General features: G+C 32.6%; 1 protein-coding gene across 1 annotated transcript in view; it reads right to left on the bottom strand.

Moving 5' to 3' along the window:
- Positions 1 to 18,460, bottom strand: part of DIP-lambda (Dpr-interacting protein lambda) — a 177,936-nt gene that overhangs the window by 27,762 nt on the left and 131,714 nt on the right. The window contains exons 7-8 of the mRNA XM_075294521.1: positions 7,961 to 8,080; positions 3,060 to 3,233 (exon numbers count right to left, since the gene is read on the bottom strand). Of these exons, the coding sequence (XP_075150636.1) occupies positions 3,060 to 3,233; positions 7,961 to 8,080 (294 nt within the window). The remainder of the gene's footprint in view (positions 1 to 3,059; positions 3,234 to 7,960; positions 8,081 to 18,460) is intronic.

The raw sequence follows: 18,460 nt of genomic DNA, 5'->3' as shown, positions 1-18,460 counted from the left end.
GTAAAATTCAGCATATGCTGCAAAGCCTCTTGAATAGTTTCAAATAAGTTTTCTTTTTATTTTGCCCATTTTTGTTGTCTTAAGGTGTGTTTTACTAAAAGCTTCCTTATTAAATGAAGCACGCCGGGCTTGGGCATTAGAGGGTTAATACAACGAAAATGCTACGTTATAGCAACATAATTATTCGTTAACACTACGAAATGTACGCCAATTTTGCATCATTTCCAAAAATAACATTTTCACTACCTTTTTGACAACGCATTGACAATGTTGATCGGTCTCCTGTAGCGAGAGAGGACCAATTAGCTTTGCTTAGAAAAGATTGGTCTCAAAATATAACCACGACTTATGAAATTAATCGAGAACAATACAACGAGCAATATAGCGAAAAGAATTTTAATACTAATATGCACACAGAAAACAAATTTGTTGTGCCAACCAATTTTTTTGCCAACCGATTTATTTGGTCCCATCTACCATCAGAATATAACCGACAATATTTGTTAGAGCAACCAATTCTTGTCTGGCACAACAATACATAAATTGTTTGGATAACTAAAATTTGAGCACACTAACACTCTAATTGGTAATCCCAACCAATAAAATTTCATTCGTTTGTTAAAACAACTAATTATTTTTTGGGACAACCTTATGAAATTAAGAAACCTTCCTTTGAATTAAGTTTAATTTATATTTAATTTTATTACATATTAATATTTTTTGTATTGATTATTGAGCTAATAAAAATTCGTCATCTGTACAATATTTGTGAACTGGGAAAGAATCTCCGATTTCATAAATCTTATTGGTGGACAGTTCTCAAAATATTTTGCTTTTAAAGCCTGAAAGAAAAAAATACCTAACGAAATTTTTGTGTTAATATCCAATTTGGCATGATCGCGGTCTGATGGCAAAATTTGTCTAAAAGTACACGCCTTGCATGATTACATATACCATTCGGTTTGAGTCGCAGAAGTAAAGCCAATGTATCCGAAACACCTAAAGAGCTTAGAACTGAATGGAAATGTTTCAGTTGCGGTACTTATAATTACCGGATCGATTTTCAGCGTGACTCTGAACTCAGGCATGGATCATGAAATGTTGTCGTTACATCGGAAGTCGTCACATTTGTTGGGATATCCCAAGAGGGAAAAAGGTAAAGAGTGAGGAGTATTAATTTAATTTGATGTTTAAATTACTTACCACTTAAGAATACAGCTACCCAATTTAAAAATATACAAAAAATCTCTCAGACTTGGCCACTATGAAAACGCGCACCTACTAAACGTGGACGGTTTTCTAACTGGACACCTGCCAAATGTGGACAAAAGTTAGACGACCATTTGTGTCTTCCATTCACTGTATATGTATAACTCACAGCAATCCTTTATGGACAGAATGTTCTCTAAATTTGAGTAAACGTCATCAAAATATTGAATTGAAATTTAAAGAATTTAAAGTTGATAATTAATTAGGCAAAACACAATATATTTGTTGTTATATATGTATATGTAGTCCATAGCAACCAATTCCCTTTATAACAATCAAATCTGTTAACACAACCAACTTAGTTGTTAAACAGACCTTCAGTTGGGCATGGAAGCATATTGGCAAAAGAAGTCAGTTAGCACAACGGGGTGCAATAAATTGAAATGGTTGCTTACTTCAATATATAAATAACGACCAATACTTGGTCGTGTGTACCAACTTTCGGCCACACCGCTATTATATTGGTTATATAAACTATCTACCAAAAGAAATAACTAACAATTATTCCCCACAATTAAAAATTGTGAGTCTCCACTATCAAATAGTTGTCGTAATCGAATTCCAACCAATCATTTCTCTGTGTGTGGCACAAGCATTCATCAAACGGCTGTGAGATTTCAATCTATATAACTTAAACTAATTTGCCAATCAGATTTTGATTGATTATTTCCTGGACACTTTCTCTCAATCTTCGTTAAGTTGAATTACCCCGGATGTGCAATGGTGTTCTGTAGTATATTCCAGTAAATAAAACGAATTTACTTTTGGTGATTTTTTCCAAATCATTCCAATTGAATTCATTGATTCAGAAACACTTAATTTATGATTAATAATTGACAAAGCCTGGAAATTCCTCTTCCTATTTGGAATCACACAAAGCCCATCATCTACGAAGAACTTGACATTACCAAGAAGAATTGGCCGAATGGCCTAGAAATTCATTGATTAAAACAAACTCAACACCAACAGTATCGCATTTGCTCTATTCACTATGCAATGGTAATTTTAGCAACTCATTTTAGCGGGCCCCGTGAATTTACCTGAGAAATGGCCTTCATTTCATTTTCAAGTACAAGTATTCTAAATAAACTCGATTGGATGCTTTTGGTGATAACCTTTTTTGATGCACTGTACTAACAAACTAGGCTAACAAAATTCACTTGTTTTATGCTATTATTACAAGCTCCAACTGGCTGGCGACTGCTTGTGGTACGGTAATTCATGCGCTTCTTAGCCAAAGTTGGCAGTCTGTGGCAATAACTTTGGCCCTGCACAACTGTGATAAAAAGATATTATTGACTTGTCGGTGAATGGGTTCGACACAAACCAAATTGAACCGTTTTAGACAAATGTACGAACGCTTTCACATGGTCACAAACTTCAATTTGCCTCGAATCACGCCTTGCACCCACCCCACCTCAGGAATTGATGTGGAATGTTCACTGAGCTGCTGGATGGCTCTGCTCTTTACAGCCTTCCGAAATTCCAATTGATTTATCGCAGATGATTAGAATGGATGGATGACACTAGATAACGTCCTTGGTTAGGAGTATTCTAGTGCGCACACATACTTACCGGCTCTTGGAAGACGACACGAAAGATTTTCTTGGCGAGGATACTCGGTGCGAAGAGCACACAAAATCAATTCAATCCAATACAATTCATTGGCTTGACTAAATATGACTTTAAGGAGCAACATAATCGGACCATCTGGAAGGGCATGGGCTAGAGACAATCCCCCACACACACAAAAACACACAGACATATAGAATAGTTTCATAGATACGTACCTTGTAGCCGAATGCGAGCCTCGCTTTTGCCCAGGGCATTTACACTGGAGCAGCTGTAAGCGCCAAAGTCCGCTTTAGTCAGATGACGTATTGTCAGATTAAGATGCCAAGTGTACATGTTAATCATGCTCTCGGATATATTGTACTTGTTGCCATTGTGCAGCTTAAGGTTTCCTTTTAATGGTGACGCCATTGACAAGAGATGGTGAGTAGCGTCGACGAGGTGGACGTTGAAAAAGGGGTAAAGCGATGATAAAGATGGTTATTGCGATGATTATGGTGTAGCCAAAGTCAATGTAATAGCAGCATTGAAGAAAACACACATACACACACAAAATCAGATTGAAATCAACTGATTTAAATAGTAAATAAAAGAAAATGTGGAATACAACTATACACAAGGAATTAGATGAGCAAGAACCAGAGTTACCAGATACCGCATATCCCGTCCATTGGAATTGCAAGATTTTGAAGTGGTTATTTTCTTCAAAAGTAAAACAGTTTTTAAAACAGTCAAGTGACTCAATTTATTTTTGGATAACGCGTTAATTTACATTAAAAAAAGTGCAGGTGTACAGCATTGTATATTACTTTACAAAATATTGTAAGGAGAGGAAAGGCAACCAAATTAAGAACAAATTAAAAATTTCTCATTTACGATGTGCAAACAAACTGCAGCGCTGTGAATAGATTTGAGGCATCTACACGCAGAGAAGAAACATGATTGTCACAATCATATTCGAAGAGCAAAATAATATGATAGCAGCTATTTTTGCGGCAACCATGTAACATTTTCACCTGCAACCATGTTGGCTCAGTGAACATGGTTCTAAGAAAAATAAAATTGTCCTCGTCTAAAGTGTTATTATACTGATAAAAAGAATTTTGTTCGAATGAAAAGACAATGGTCACGATTTAAAATGTTATGGTATTCATTAAAAATGTTTTTCTCCTAGTTAAAAGAACATGGTCACAACAAAATGTTTTGATCTTTATGAAAAAACTTTTTTCATCGTCGAAAAAAGGACGCCACTTGAGAAAAGGAACACACAAAATTAACTTTATTTGTTTGTTTTTATTTATTTATTAACTAATTCATTGTTGATTTGTTTTTATAATGCCGTTCAAGCAAACATTATATATTTTTAAACACTCTATTTTATTTCAATTCCAACAATAAATAATTATTCCATATTTACATCGTGCCCATCAAATGTACAAACGCAGACATCACGTAACTGCAAATAAAAATAAATGATCCATATAGCAAAATGCAGAACAAAAACAGGTACATTTTTTCAATTGCACTTTCCATTTTTGTGCTCACATAAAACCACGTGCCACTTCTGAATAAATAAATTAACACAAAACACAGTAAATCAGTATTCAGCGTCTATTCCAAGAAACAATCAACACACGACTGACGCGCAAAATGAAAATCGTGTGTACCTGCTCAATATTTTTATAAAATTCTTTTCGCTGCAAAAAAGTTAAAAAATTAAATGGTAACGAAAAAAATGTAAATGGTCTTTATGGCCATGTAATGGTTCTAGACATATCTATACTTAACCTATAAAAATAGTATTTTCCCTGTAAAAAGTAAAAAAATTGAATGGTCAGGTACATGATTTTCCCGACCATTCAATGGTCTCAAATTCTATCATTTAAATGATAGAACATGTTTGCGGCATTTGAGAACCATTCAAATTCTTATTGCCACCATACATTTTTCTCCACTCGAAAACTATTTTTACAAAGACAAAATACATGGTTTTCGAGACAATTACATGCTCTAGATAAGCATTAAATGGATGCGGCAACCATGTTCAAACATGGTTTTTCTGTGCGTGTATATCTTGCTTGGTCTATGTTATGTTCATATGCTTTTTTGATATACAGTTTGTTTAAATTTTTTGAATGAAATAAAATCAAAAAGTTTATATTACATTTTTTTAAATTGGATTGCATTTTTAATTGGAGCAATTGTTTGAGCATAAAAAAGAAATGTGTTACAGACAAACACATTCCTCTTTTATTTTCTTCCGGGCACGAAATCGTCTTCCATGTCCAACCGCACTCTTATTAATAACATAAAAAAATGCATCAACTTCGACATTAAAAAATATACAAACAAAAATGAATTAAAGAACATTTGAAATACATAATAAAATTTTTACTTGACTTTTGCAGTGTTGCCATAAAATGTTTTTATTAATGTGTTGCCTACATGATAAATTATCGACAGGGTCACATTCTGCTCTAAGAATACATATTTTCAGAATTTCTTCCACCAAACTACTGCTTGTGTACTGCAGAAGTTGGAACCTATTACGAAGAAAAGCTGGTATGGAATATTTCGTATATTCGTAAAAAAGTACTTGGAGAAATGTATGAAAATCAATGAAAATTTTGTGATTTTAATGAAGAATGTTTTGTATCTTGTCATGTAAATACGCTGCAACTACGCGGACGAAAAAGATTGTTTTTCATATGTTTTTCAAATTTTTAACACAATATTTTTAAGTGTAAGCATATAATGTTCATAAACTAGCATAACATGTTTGGGACATACACCGAAAAAAAGTAAACTGTTTTATAGGAAGAATAAACTAACTCGTACGAAAATTGAACTAAATTTTGCTACACATTTTGAGATTTCCCCAAAGCGTTTTTAAATTTTAATGCCCTGTTTTAATATAATGCCCTGTTTTACTTTTTAACTACAGTTCACGAAATTACACCCTCTAATAGAAGAAAATATTAACAAAAAGTTAAGAAGAAAATCATTGGCGCCAAATCATGACCATTTTAACCCTACAGTAGTTCATTCTTACTAATTTTGGGAATCGTACGAAAATTTTCATTTGCTTTAGTTCATATTGAACTTATGCGTACGTACGGTCATCGAACTTTATACTCACGTTTAGTTCATAAAATATTTGAGACATACTTTAAAAAAACGAAAATTCCATTGGGCTGTGGAAAATTTCGCAAAAAGTAATAAAATTTAACTACTAACAAATAATTGTTTTACAATAAAAATAAGTTAAATTTAGCGTTAGTTTAACTACGGAAATTTTTTTCTGTGTAGGTGTTAATATGTTAGAACATAAAATGTTTCTAAATATAATATGCTTGGTTGCAAATGTCTATTAATTTAGAAATAGCCTATAAACATATATGTGTTTAGAAAGAGACCTAGAGAGTATGATGCAAGTAAAATAATGGAAGTTACACTGAAAAAAATATTGACCTAATATGGAAGATTATGCAACTTAAATTTTACGACTAAAAATTTACGCAATGCTAAGGATAAAATTCTTTAAAACAATGACATTTTAATTAAAAGAAAGTTTATAATCCTTGCTTCAAAAATTTTTTTCATGAAATTTAGGACACAAATCTTTAAAATTTGCGTCTCTCTGCTGAAGTTGTAGATATTTGAAGTAAGGCAAATTTTCCTTAAAATAAAGAAAAACATTTTTAATTTAAATAAATCGTCTTTAAATCAACTGACATATTGAATTTTTAAATTTAAGATAAAAACGCTTCAAGTATAGGCTAAGACTTATTTTAAGGATTTGCATATATGGTTTAAAGTTTTTTTTTAGCATTAAGAAAACTGTTTTTGCTTTGAAGTACCTGGCACAATTTGGATTTTGAAATTTGTTTGTACATAAATACCTTTATTAATATATCGCAAAAAGAAAATAAAAACTCGATGAATGAGATCTGTATCCAATTTTAATCTTATTGATCCTAGACTTAAAGCCAGGTAGGTCTGTAAAAATTTCTTTATTTTAAAGAAGCCGCATCTTTGGATCGGAATCAATACCAAAATCCAAGGTCAAAATCTTTGGATCCAAGTAAACCTTTTTTTTAAGTGTATTTACCAAAGATAAAAATTCTAATTATTTATTTGTAAACCAAAACTTAGTTTAGAGCGCACTGTATCTTTTAAGATACAGCCACTATTTTTGCAAAAAAAAAATCACATTTTTTGTTGTGCATTTAGGGGTTAAAAATTGGTGTCGTTACATTAAATAAAATTTTTATTGGCTAAGGTCAACTTAGCTTTAATAATTTGGAAAAATTCTTCAAAATTAAAGAAATCGTCTTGGCTATAAAGCAAAAAACCGATCAAAAAATGGGATATTCTTTCCAAGCTTTACTTTAAAGATAAGTTTTACTTGAAAAGTTGCATAATTTTTACGTTAGAATTAGAATTTAGATCGATTTATATGGGAGCCGATATTTAACCGGATTATTAAACCGGATTGGATGCAATTTGCTCTTCCAAGAGACTCCGCAAGACAAATCTATCTGTGCTAAGTTTCAAGTCGACCGGTTGTTTCGTTCGGAAAGCAGCGAGATATCCACCATGATTCATAAGATTCGGGTTGGTCGAATATACTTGTTTTTAATAGCTTTTAATTTTTTATGAAATTTTGTTCAAAAAAATTCATAGTTGTAAAAATTCATCGAGTTAAATTTTTTAACGAAGTAGTTGACTATTCCCACAGAAAGGTTTACATTTTCTGTGTGGAAAACCCATAGAGTTCATTTATATATGAGTATGTATTTTATAGCTATATGAAAATTGGAAGTAATCAAAACATCTGGCATCTCTGGTTATAGTGGCGGTATTACAACTACAGACACACATACACACATAGAGGAATAAGCTGTTATTCTCTTAGTGATATAACAAAAATCGAAATGATACGAATTTAAGATGGATCTTCTAGGGATGGTGGACATTGAAATGTTGGTTTAGGGTCAATGAATAGGCTGTATAGGCAAGGGGTTAAATGGGGGTGTGTCTGTGGGTGTGTGTGTGTAGGTGTATATTTATTTTATTGAACTTTGTCTAGTTCAGTATCTTGCCACGAACTACTTACCCTCATTACGATACCAGCCATTTAAAGGTTTCGGGTAGACTTCCACAATGCATTCCAGTGTGACTTCTCGCTCGACCGGCGCTCCCACCAACTGATTTACGGCCTTGATGGATGGCGGAACTATGTGGCGGTTGTTCAATTTTCCCAGCAAATGCGAATAAAGAGAAGAAGGGAGACCACGTTGAAGTAATGTTAGACGAATAAACACGAGAAAAATACAAAGATGGGAATAAAAAAGGAGAGCGTAACAAATTGCCAGATTAGGGGTAATGTAAAGTGTCTGCTCCTTGTTTCGGTTGTTCCAGAGCCGGTAACAAAATTTAAGACTTATGGCGTTTTCTTTTCTTGTAAAAAATGCACACTTTTTTTGCATTTTGCCCGGAAAATTTACTCTTTAGGTTCTTTTCTAAAAAAACAGGCAAAAGTGCGAAAAGGCTTCGAATTCTGTTGTGAAAATAGCGCCACGCATAGAGGCAAATTACGGGCATTTTCAGCACTGCCAACAAACGAGAGTGCTGCGATTGCCCTGTTTCCTTCTTTGAATTCTTTTCTGCCCGCTGAAATGATAGAATTTGTTTAGGTTTCTGGTAACATTTTAAAAATGCGTATCCTGTACAGACAAAATGAAGGCAAAACACTTTTTTCAGAAAAGAAAACACCATTAATTTAATTTTATGCCCTCTGCCTCGATGTTTCTTTCTCTTGCTAAACAACAAAAACACTGATGGCTTTAAACAGAAGCATTTAGTCCAGGCAACTAGCAATTGTGGTAATATGTAGGTCACTTAGTATTAAATTTTAGTTCATTATGCATCGGATTTACCTCATGCTAAGGAAAACATGTAATGGGTTGGTTTTACACCAATGTCTATACAACAAGCATTATGAAAGCAAAATTTTTAGTTTTTTTTTTTTTTTTTTCATTTTAACACAACAGAATATCTGAATTGGATCTTTGCAAGGATATTTCTACTATAATCATTGATTTTGAACCAAAGTAATTATTTTGCCCACATACAGCTCAAATTATAAGTAAAAAAAAATCGTACATTCTGGTTTACGAATCCAAATCGTACCATCGACTCTATATAGAATTTTTATGATTGTTCTCTTTACGAGATATCGATTTCTCGGCTGACATGCGCTCGACAGCATTTCCTATTTTGCTAACCACTGAAGCCGTGAATACTCGTACGTACAGAAAGCTTGTATTAATAAAGCCAATTTTATCTGAAATAAACTCCGCCATCCAGTACAAAAATATATATGGGATTTCTCTCATTTTATATTACAAAATCAGCTGTTTGTAAGTAAAATTTACTTTGAATCAGATTTTGTGAATTTTTTTTAGAAGAAAACTAAATTATTTATTTTTTCTGAAGAGACGAATTTTTCTGGCCACATGATACTAGATTGGAGTCCATCCAAACTCTATCAGTGTCCCCCACCGGTACCATTCGACCAAGGAAATTTCTGTGTCCCGGGGAGAAACAATTTTTTTTTTGAGAATTGGGCAACAGTCAAATCATTCTCCCAAATTCTTTTTTAACACTGGAGTTTGCACGAAATGTCACCAGCACTACTGAGGTGGGATAAACCACGGCTGAAAAACTTTTTGTGTTCGGTCGAAGCAGGAATCGAACCCACGACCTTGTGTATGCAAGGCGGGCATGCTAACCATTGCACCACGGTGGCTCCCTTGCACGAGGAAAGCGCGGATTGATTCTCTCGCTTAGAAACTCAAATTTATCAATGGAGAGAGACTAAGCATAGCAACTATGAATCAATCGTCTCCACAGAACAAAGAAGAAACGTTTTCATACATGCCAGCAGTAATACGCGCGTTCTTCTTTAAATTGCATTCATTTACGGGAGAATATTTTTTTCATTAACGATGATATAAAAAATGTCACTAAATACGCAAAAATTCATTTTGTTAAAGACAACCTCGTTAGGTAACGGTCTTGTAGTTTTCATTGGAAAAAAATATTATTATACCCTCCATCATAGGATGGGGGTATATTAACTTTGTCATTCCGTTTGTAACACATCGAAATATTGCTCTAAGACCCCATAAAGTATATATATTCTGGGTCGTGGTGAAATTCTGAGTCGATCTAAGCATGTCCGTCCGTCCGTCCGTCTGTTGAAATCACGCTAACTTCCGAACGAAACAAGCTATCGACTTGAAACTTGGCACAAGTAGTTGTTATCGATGTAGGTCGGATGGTATTGGAAATGGGCCATAGCGGTCCACTTTTACGTATAGCCCCCATATAAAGGGACCCTCAGATTTGGCTTGTGGAGCCTCTAACAGAAGCATATTTCATCCGATCCGGCTAAAATTTGGTATATGGAGTTGGTATATGGTCTCTAACAACCATGCAAAAATTGGTCCACATCGGTCCATAATTATATATATAGCCCCCATATAAACCAATCTCCAGATTTGGCTTGTGGAGCCTAAAAGAGAAGCAAATTTCATCCGATCCGGCTGAAATTTGGTACATGGTGTTGGTATATGGTCTCTAACAACCATGCAAAAAATGGTTCACATCGGTCCATAATTATATATAGCCCCCATATAAACCGATCCCCAGATTTGGCTTGCGGAGCCTCAAACTGAAGAAAATTTCATCCGATCCGGCTGAAATTTGGTACATGATGTTGGTATATGGTCTCTAACAACCATGCAAAAATTGGTCCATATCGGTCCTTAATTATATATAGCCCCCATATAAACCGATCCCCAGATTTGGCTTGTGGAGCCTCTAAGAGAAGCATATTTCATCCGATCCGGCTGAAATTTGGTACATGGTGTTGGTATATGATCTCTAACAACCATGCAAAAATTGGTCCACATTGGTCCATAATTATATATAGCCCCCATATAAACCGATCCCCAGATTTGGCTTGTGGAGCCTCTACACAGAAAGAATTCTCTTCGTTAACTTTACGAAGAATTCTTCATTAACTATTCTTCCTGAATTCTTCATTAAAATAACGAAATTTTCATTCATTTTCGTAAAATTTACGAAGAACATTTTACGAATATACGAAACTTCTACGAAACGTTCTACATTAACTTTTCTTCGTACAAAGTTCGTACTTTTAACGAAAATTTCTTCATATTTCATGAATTTTGTGAAGAAGTTTTTACGAATATTTTACGAAACATTCTGCGTTAAAATTTCTTCATAAAAAGTACGAAACATTTTCTTTGAAATAACGAAGAAGTTTCATTGAAGTTGTAAAATTTCCGTTAGCGGCATTAAATTGTCTTTTATAATGTGCTTGAGTGTATTCCTTTATTCTATTTTTTATGCAAGTCTATGCTACTTCTCATTTGGGTGATAGCGCGCTATGAATAAAAGTGAAGCAATAAAACTAAAAATTATTCAAAAACTTAAGATGTAAAGTAGTGATGTCATTTTTCACACTTGCAACTACAACCAAATGCACTTTCGACTATAAATTTTTTTTCTAAAAGTTCGAACATTTTTCAGAAAAAAGTACGAAACATTTTCATAAAAAGAACGAAATTGTTTCATAAAAAGTACGAAGATTTTTCATAAAAAGTACGAAGATTCTTCATAAAAAGTACGAATTTTTTTCTTACAAACTACGAAAATTTTGGAAGAACTTTTCTTCGTAAAAAGTACGAAATATTTCGTACTTTTACTGAAAAGTTTCTTTGGTTGTAAAACAATGACAAATTTCGTACTTTTAACGAAATTTTTCGTTCTTTTTACGAAGAGAAGCATATTTCATCCGATCCGACTGAAATTTGGTACACGATATTGGTATATGGTCTCTAATAACCCTGCAAAAATTGGTCCACATCGGTCCATAATTATATTTAAACCGATCCCCAGATTTGGCTTGCGAAGTTTCCAAGAGAAGCAAATTTCATCCAATCCGGTTGTAATTTGGAACATGGTGTTAGTATATGATCTTTAACAACCGTGCCAGAATTGGTCCATATCGGTCCATAATTATATATAGCCCCCATATAAAACATTCTCCAGATTTGACCTCCGGAGCCTCTTGGAGGAGCAAAATTCATCCGATCCGGTTCAAATTATACCAAAATTGGTCCAATCACACAAAAATTGGTCCATATCGGTTCATAATCATGGTTGCCACTAGAGCCAAAAATAATCTACCAAAATTTTATTTCTATAGAAAATTTTGTCAAAATTTTATTTCTATAGAAAATTTTGTCAAAATTTTATTTCTAGAGAAAATTTTGCTAAAATTTTATTCGGTTCATAATAAAATTTTCATCATTGTCAAAATTTTATTTCTATATAAAATTTTGTTCAAATTTTATTCGGTTCATAATCATGGTTGCCACTCGAGCCAAAAATAATCTACCAAGATTTTATTTCTATAGAAAATTTTGTCAAAAGTTTATTTCTATAGAAAATTTTGTTAAAATTTTATTTCTGTAGAAATTTTTGTCAACATTTTCTTTCAATAGAAAATTTTGTCAAATTTTTATTTATGTAGAAAATTTTGTGAAAATTTTATTTCTATAGAAAATTTTGTTAAAATTTTATTCCTGTAGAAAATTTTGTCAAAATTTTATGTCTACTATGTCAAACTGAATTATATACGTATTGGATCGATCTTTTTTGATTTAATATATACCACGTATGGGCTTACATACAATTTAGAAGATGGTGTTAGAAGGTTTTAAGATACCTTGCCATCGGCAAGCGTTACCGCAACTTAAGTAATTCGATTGTGGATGGCAGTGTTTAGATGGAGTTTCTACGCAATCCATGATGGAGGGTACATAAGCTTCGGCCTGGCCGAACTTACGGCCGTATATACTTGTTATGTTTTATTTACTTTTGTTTTTTGTTTTAATATAGTTTATATATATCCAAAACTAAAACTGTTACAATCAATAATAATTATAATATATTGTAACCTATCAAATTTAACCACAGAATAATTCAATAGTAGCTTTAAGAATTTATTCCTGTTGTATTGGTATGAAATTAATAAATAAATTTGAAATTATATTGGTGTAGATACCCAAAAAATTAAATGTCTATTCATTTTGCAAATTTAAAGCTAAACGCAAAGGTTTGGATAACGGGCATTGTAAACGTTGTTCTTTTCTTGCAACTTTTTGATGTCTTCCAAAAAGTTTAAGTCTTTATCACCAAAAAATTTTTAATTTAACAAAAATAATTTCTATTCTAAAGTAAAATATCAAACACTTTTCCATTTTGCCTTTATGTCTTAAATATGAACATTTTGAGGTTTCGTACTAAAAATTTAATATAGTAGAATGTAATGCCGAGCATCCTTTAGAACTCTTGCGAACATTTTTGAAATAAGTAGTTTATACTCGACTCCACGTTCTTCTTTTGATAGAGTTTTTGAATTCCTTTCAAAATTTCAAACTTTTATACCAAAAACTGTTTTTTGTTACAAAATTGCTTGAAAAAAACATAAGGAAATAATATTTTATTCAAAAGCTCAGTACATTTCGTTTATATCAAGCACTGTTCTTTTCTGACTGTAAATCTTTAATAACCCACATTTCGAAGTTTCATTATAAAAATTTAATATAAAGGGTGATTCTTTTGAGGTTAGGATTTTCATGCATTAGTATTTGACAGATCACGTGGGATTTCAGACATGGTGTCAAAGAGAAAGATTCTCAGTATGCTTTGACATTTCATCATGAATAGACTTACTAACGAGTAACGCTTGCAAATCATTGAATTTTATTACCAAAATCAGTGGCAGAAAATCCGCTTTTTTATCGACAAATTTTGTTCAGCGATGAGGCTTATTTCTGGTTGAATGGCTACGTAAATAAGCAAAATTGCCGCATTTGGAGTGAAGAGCAACCAGAAGCAGTTCAAGAACTGCCCATGCATCCCGAAAAATGCACTGTTTGGTGTGGTTTGTACGCTGGTGGAATCATTGGACCGTATTTTTTCAAAGATGCTGTTGGACGCAACGTTACGGTGAATGGCGATCGCTATCGTTCGATGCTAACAAACTTTTTGTTGCCAAAAATGGAAGAACTGAACTTGGTTGACATGTGGTTTCAACAAGATGGCGCTACATGCCACACAGCTCGCGATTCTATGGCCATTTTGAGGGAAAACTTCGGAGAACAATTCATCTCAAGAAATGGACCGGTAAGTTGGCCACCAAGATCATGCGATTTGACGCCTTTAGACTATTTTTTGTGGGGCTACGTCAAGTCTAAAGTCTACAGAAATAAGCCAGCAACTATTCCAGCTTTGGAAGACAACATTTCCGAAGAAATTCGGGCTATTCCGGCCGAAATGCTCGAAAAAGTTGCCCAAAATTGGACTTTCCGAATGGACCACCTAAGACGCAGCCGCGGTCAACATTTAAATGAAATTATCTTCAAAAAGTAAATGTCATGGACCAATCTAACGTTTCAAATAAAGAACCGATGAGATTTTGCAAATTTTATGCGTTTTTTTTAAAAAAAAAGTTATCAAGCTCTTAACAAATCACCCTTTAGTATAAATATAAATGTGTAAAAAAAAAAAAACAAAGGCGTACTGTCGGAGCAAGGTATGAACCCACAATTTTTTTACATTTATTTTTACATATATTCCAAAAATATAAACGAAATGGACTGAGGTTTTATTATTTTTTTATTGCAAAACTAACAATTTTGTACCATAGAATGTTTGTATAAAAGTTTGACATTTTCGAAGAAATTCACGTTCTTCTTTTGTCAAAAACTTTAACAAAAGAAGAACGTGAAGCCGAGTATAAACATAAATAATTTTACAATATGCACTACATTTATTTAGGCGTGAACTTTTTTTAACCAATATTTAACACCATTTTAAATGCATTTAAAATTTATCGTATTATAAATATGAATTTTTATTAACGAATAATTTTGTACTTAATTTCATTTTTACCTTAAGGCCAGTATTAAGTTGGCATTAGCGCTCTAAAATAAAATGGTCATGTTTTCACGTGTACATTTCTCTAATAATTCATTTTAAAGAAAATAAACTTTTTCATTTGTTTCTTTGGATCATTGCACACCAAGTTATAATACAATTGGTCAAAAAAGTTATGTTATTCTGCTTTTAGAGATTCGAGTTTTGCCGCTAAAATGAAAAATAATTTTAGCGGCCAAACTCGAACTGAATGCCCGCTATTATTTTTGAAAGTGTCCGTCATCTCCTCTTGGACTACTTATGCACGCAAAAAAATTATTCTTTCCTCCCAAACGAAATTTTAGACAAACAAAGTTCGTTTCTCATTTGCTTTTCGCTGTAAGGAAGTGTATTTGGAAGAAAAGTATATACTTTTTGTGATAAACGTTTATTCTTTTCCAGGATGTTAAAAACAATTTCATAAAGACAAACTCAAAAAAAAAAAAAACATTGTTTTCTTGCTAATTGCATTTTCCCTTACATCTTTCTCACATCCACGAGGTTTTTTAGTTATTAACACCTTTTCCTGTAATAGCAACAATGTATTTAGAAGAAATTATACGATTTTATAAATTTTAAAATTTTTTTTTTTACCTTTGGCCTGGACGGAAAATCGAACCGCGGACCATGCACTTTGTAAGCCAACACACTAACCACTGGGCTATGTACCTGTTATGGTCATCAATAGATAAATATCCATATAAGTTATATTTATATAGCATAGCTTACGGCGCCCACGAACCGAATAAACAAAGTTTATTTAACAGAAACAAACATTTAGTTTGACACCGTGGAGCAGTGGTTACTACGTCCGACTTGCATGCCAAGGGTCATGGGTTCGATCCCTGCTTCGACCAAAGTTTTTTTTACATGTATTCCAGATATGTTCGGAAGATTCCGAAAAAAATGTTCAACATTACATTGTAGTATTTTCAATTTTGAACTGTATAATGTGTCTTATTAAATACCTAAAGTCAGAAAAGAACAGTGTTTGATATAAACGAAATGGACTGTGTTGTTGTTTCAAAAATAACTTTTTTTTATTGAAAAAATAAAAATTTTGTAACAAACGAATTTTTTTGGTGCTAAAAGTTTAAAATTTTCGAAGCAGTTCAAAAACTCTAACAAAAGAAAAACGTTTTCGATACACGTTTTGCAAACGCTTTTTTCTTTGCGTGTGTTAATAATAAAGAGGAACTAAACTTTGTTTATACAATTTTTAATGTTTCCCCTTTTTTCATTTTACTGTCCCAACTCTAAGAATAGTATAGTGCCCATTAGTTATTTTTTTATGAAGATCCCTTGTCTGAATATCTTGACTTACTCGTCGTACGTTCCGATTTCTTTTGACGAACCAAGAAAAACATTGTGCCCATAATGACAAAATGATAAACAAAACACATGTCCCCAAATACATAATATGCTGCTCTAAAAGCAAAAAAACATGTTGTTTTTTTTTTTCAAAAGTCTTGGTTCCGAATGTCTATTCTCTTTACTCCGAATACTCATTTTACTATTCAAATTAAATAATATTTAGACTTAGCGTATCAAATTTTTGGCGAAGCCTTATTAACATGCCAAGCGCACAGCCAAAACAAATGAACTCATAAAACAGTTTTCCGAAACAACATACCAGCTGTTTCACAAGAAATTGCTCTCTTTTAATTATATATACTCTCTCTCTCTCCCTCTCTCTGTCGTTCTCTGAATAAAATATCACAACATATATGTGTTTATTCGAAATTTGTAAATTTATATATGTTTACATTCACACATATTATTTTTATGAAACATTCATGTCCCAAAAATAATATATTCTAACATATTAACATATGTGTCCCAAACATTTCATGCTAGTTTAGGAACATTACATTTTTGCACTTAAATATATTGTGTTTAAAAATTCTGCCCGAAACAAATTTTGTTTATATCGGAACATATGAAATCATATTTTTCTAACAGTGCTATTTCTCTCTTTTGTATGAATAGTTGGGACATGGTTCTACCACGAATAAGTTACTGGATTTGGTTCGTAGACTCTCCAGTTAGTTTCGCATTTTATATCTGACATCCACCAAATGTTTAATTTGGTCTGGGATAGGTACGACGACTTTTTGGGATGTTATATAAAAATAATCCAAATAAAAGTGTAGTGTTAAAGGCACATAATGTGGTAACGAAATGGGTTTACCCACATGTCGTCTACAATGGACGGCCGCTATGGCTACAAATTAAGGGTACCACTAGGACATGAATAGGTTATTTGGTACCGTAGGTGGTCCCTGGTAAACGAAGTGGGAGCGTGTTGACTTAAATCCAAATTTATTAAACAGAAACTTGTCTTACCATAGTAACCACAAGTAAATAAAAATGTTCAGACATTTTAGTTAATAATTTTTTTGTTGCTTAGAAGAATAGTCGTGAAGTTTCCCTTTTTATTGCGCAATTAGATTTTAATTGCTAATGGAAGGTAAGTATGCTGCTTTTTTACAACAAAAACATTTTTAGGGAGCTACACGCAAAAAAAAAAACGTTTGGAAAACATGTACCGAAAACGTTTTTCTTTTGTTAGAGTTTTTTGAATTGCTTCGAAAATTTTAAACTTTTATCACCGAAAAAATTCGCTTGTTACAAAATGTTTATTTTTTCAATAAAAAAAGTTATTTTTGGAACAACAACACAGTCCATTTCGTTTATATCAAACACTGTTCTTTTCTGACTTTAGGTCTTTAATAAGACACATTTTACAGTTCAAAATTTAATATAATACAATGTAATGTTGATCATTTTTTCGGAATCTTCCGAACATATCTGGAATATATGTAAAAAAAAAAAACAAAAATAAAAAAACTTTGGTCGAAGCAGGGATCGAACCCACGACCCTTGACATGCTAGTCGGACGTAGCAACCACTGCTCCACGGTGCCAAACTAAATGTTTATTTCTGTTAAATAAACTTTGTTTATTCGGTTCGTGGGCGCCGCAAGCTATGCTATATAAATATAACTTATATGGATATTTATCTACACCGAAAGAATTCTCTTCGTTAATTTTACGAAGAATTCTTCATTAACTATTCTTCGTGAATTCTTCATTAAAATAACGAAATTTTCATTCATTTTCGTAAATTTTACGAAGAACATTTTACGAATATACGAAACTTTTACGAAATATTCTACATTAACTTTTCTTCGTAAAAAGTTCGTACTTTTAACGAAACTTTCTTCAAATTTCATGAATTTTGTGAAGAAGTTTTTACGAATATTTTACGAAACATTCTGCGTTAAAATTTCTTCATAAAAAGTACGAAACATTTTCTTTGAAATAACGAAGAAGTCTCATTGAAGTTGTAAAATTTCCGTTCGCGGCATTAAGTTCTCTTTTATAATGTCTTTGAGTGTATTCATTTATTCTATTTTTTTATGTAAGTCTATGCTACTTCTCATTTGGGTGATAGCGCGCTATGAATAAAAGTGAAGCAATAAACTAAAAATTATTCAAAAACTTAAGATGTAAAGTAGTGATGTCATTTTTCACAC

This window comes from Haematobia irritans, chromosome 2, assembly GCF_050003625.1.
Source record: "Haematobia irritans isolate KBUSLIRL chromosome 2, ASM5000362v1, whole genome shotgun sequence".
Classification (NCBI taxonomy): Eukaryota; Metazoa; Arthropoda; class Insecta; order Diptera; family Muscidae; genus Haematobia; species Haematobia irritans.
The sequence above is the reverse complement of the archived record's forward strand: the minus strand, read 5'-3'. Positions and strand labels throughout refer to the sequence as shown.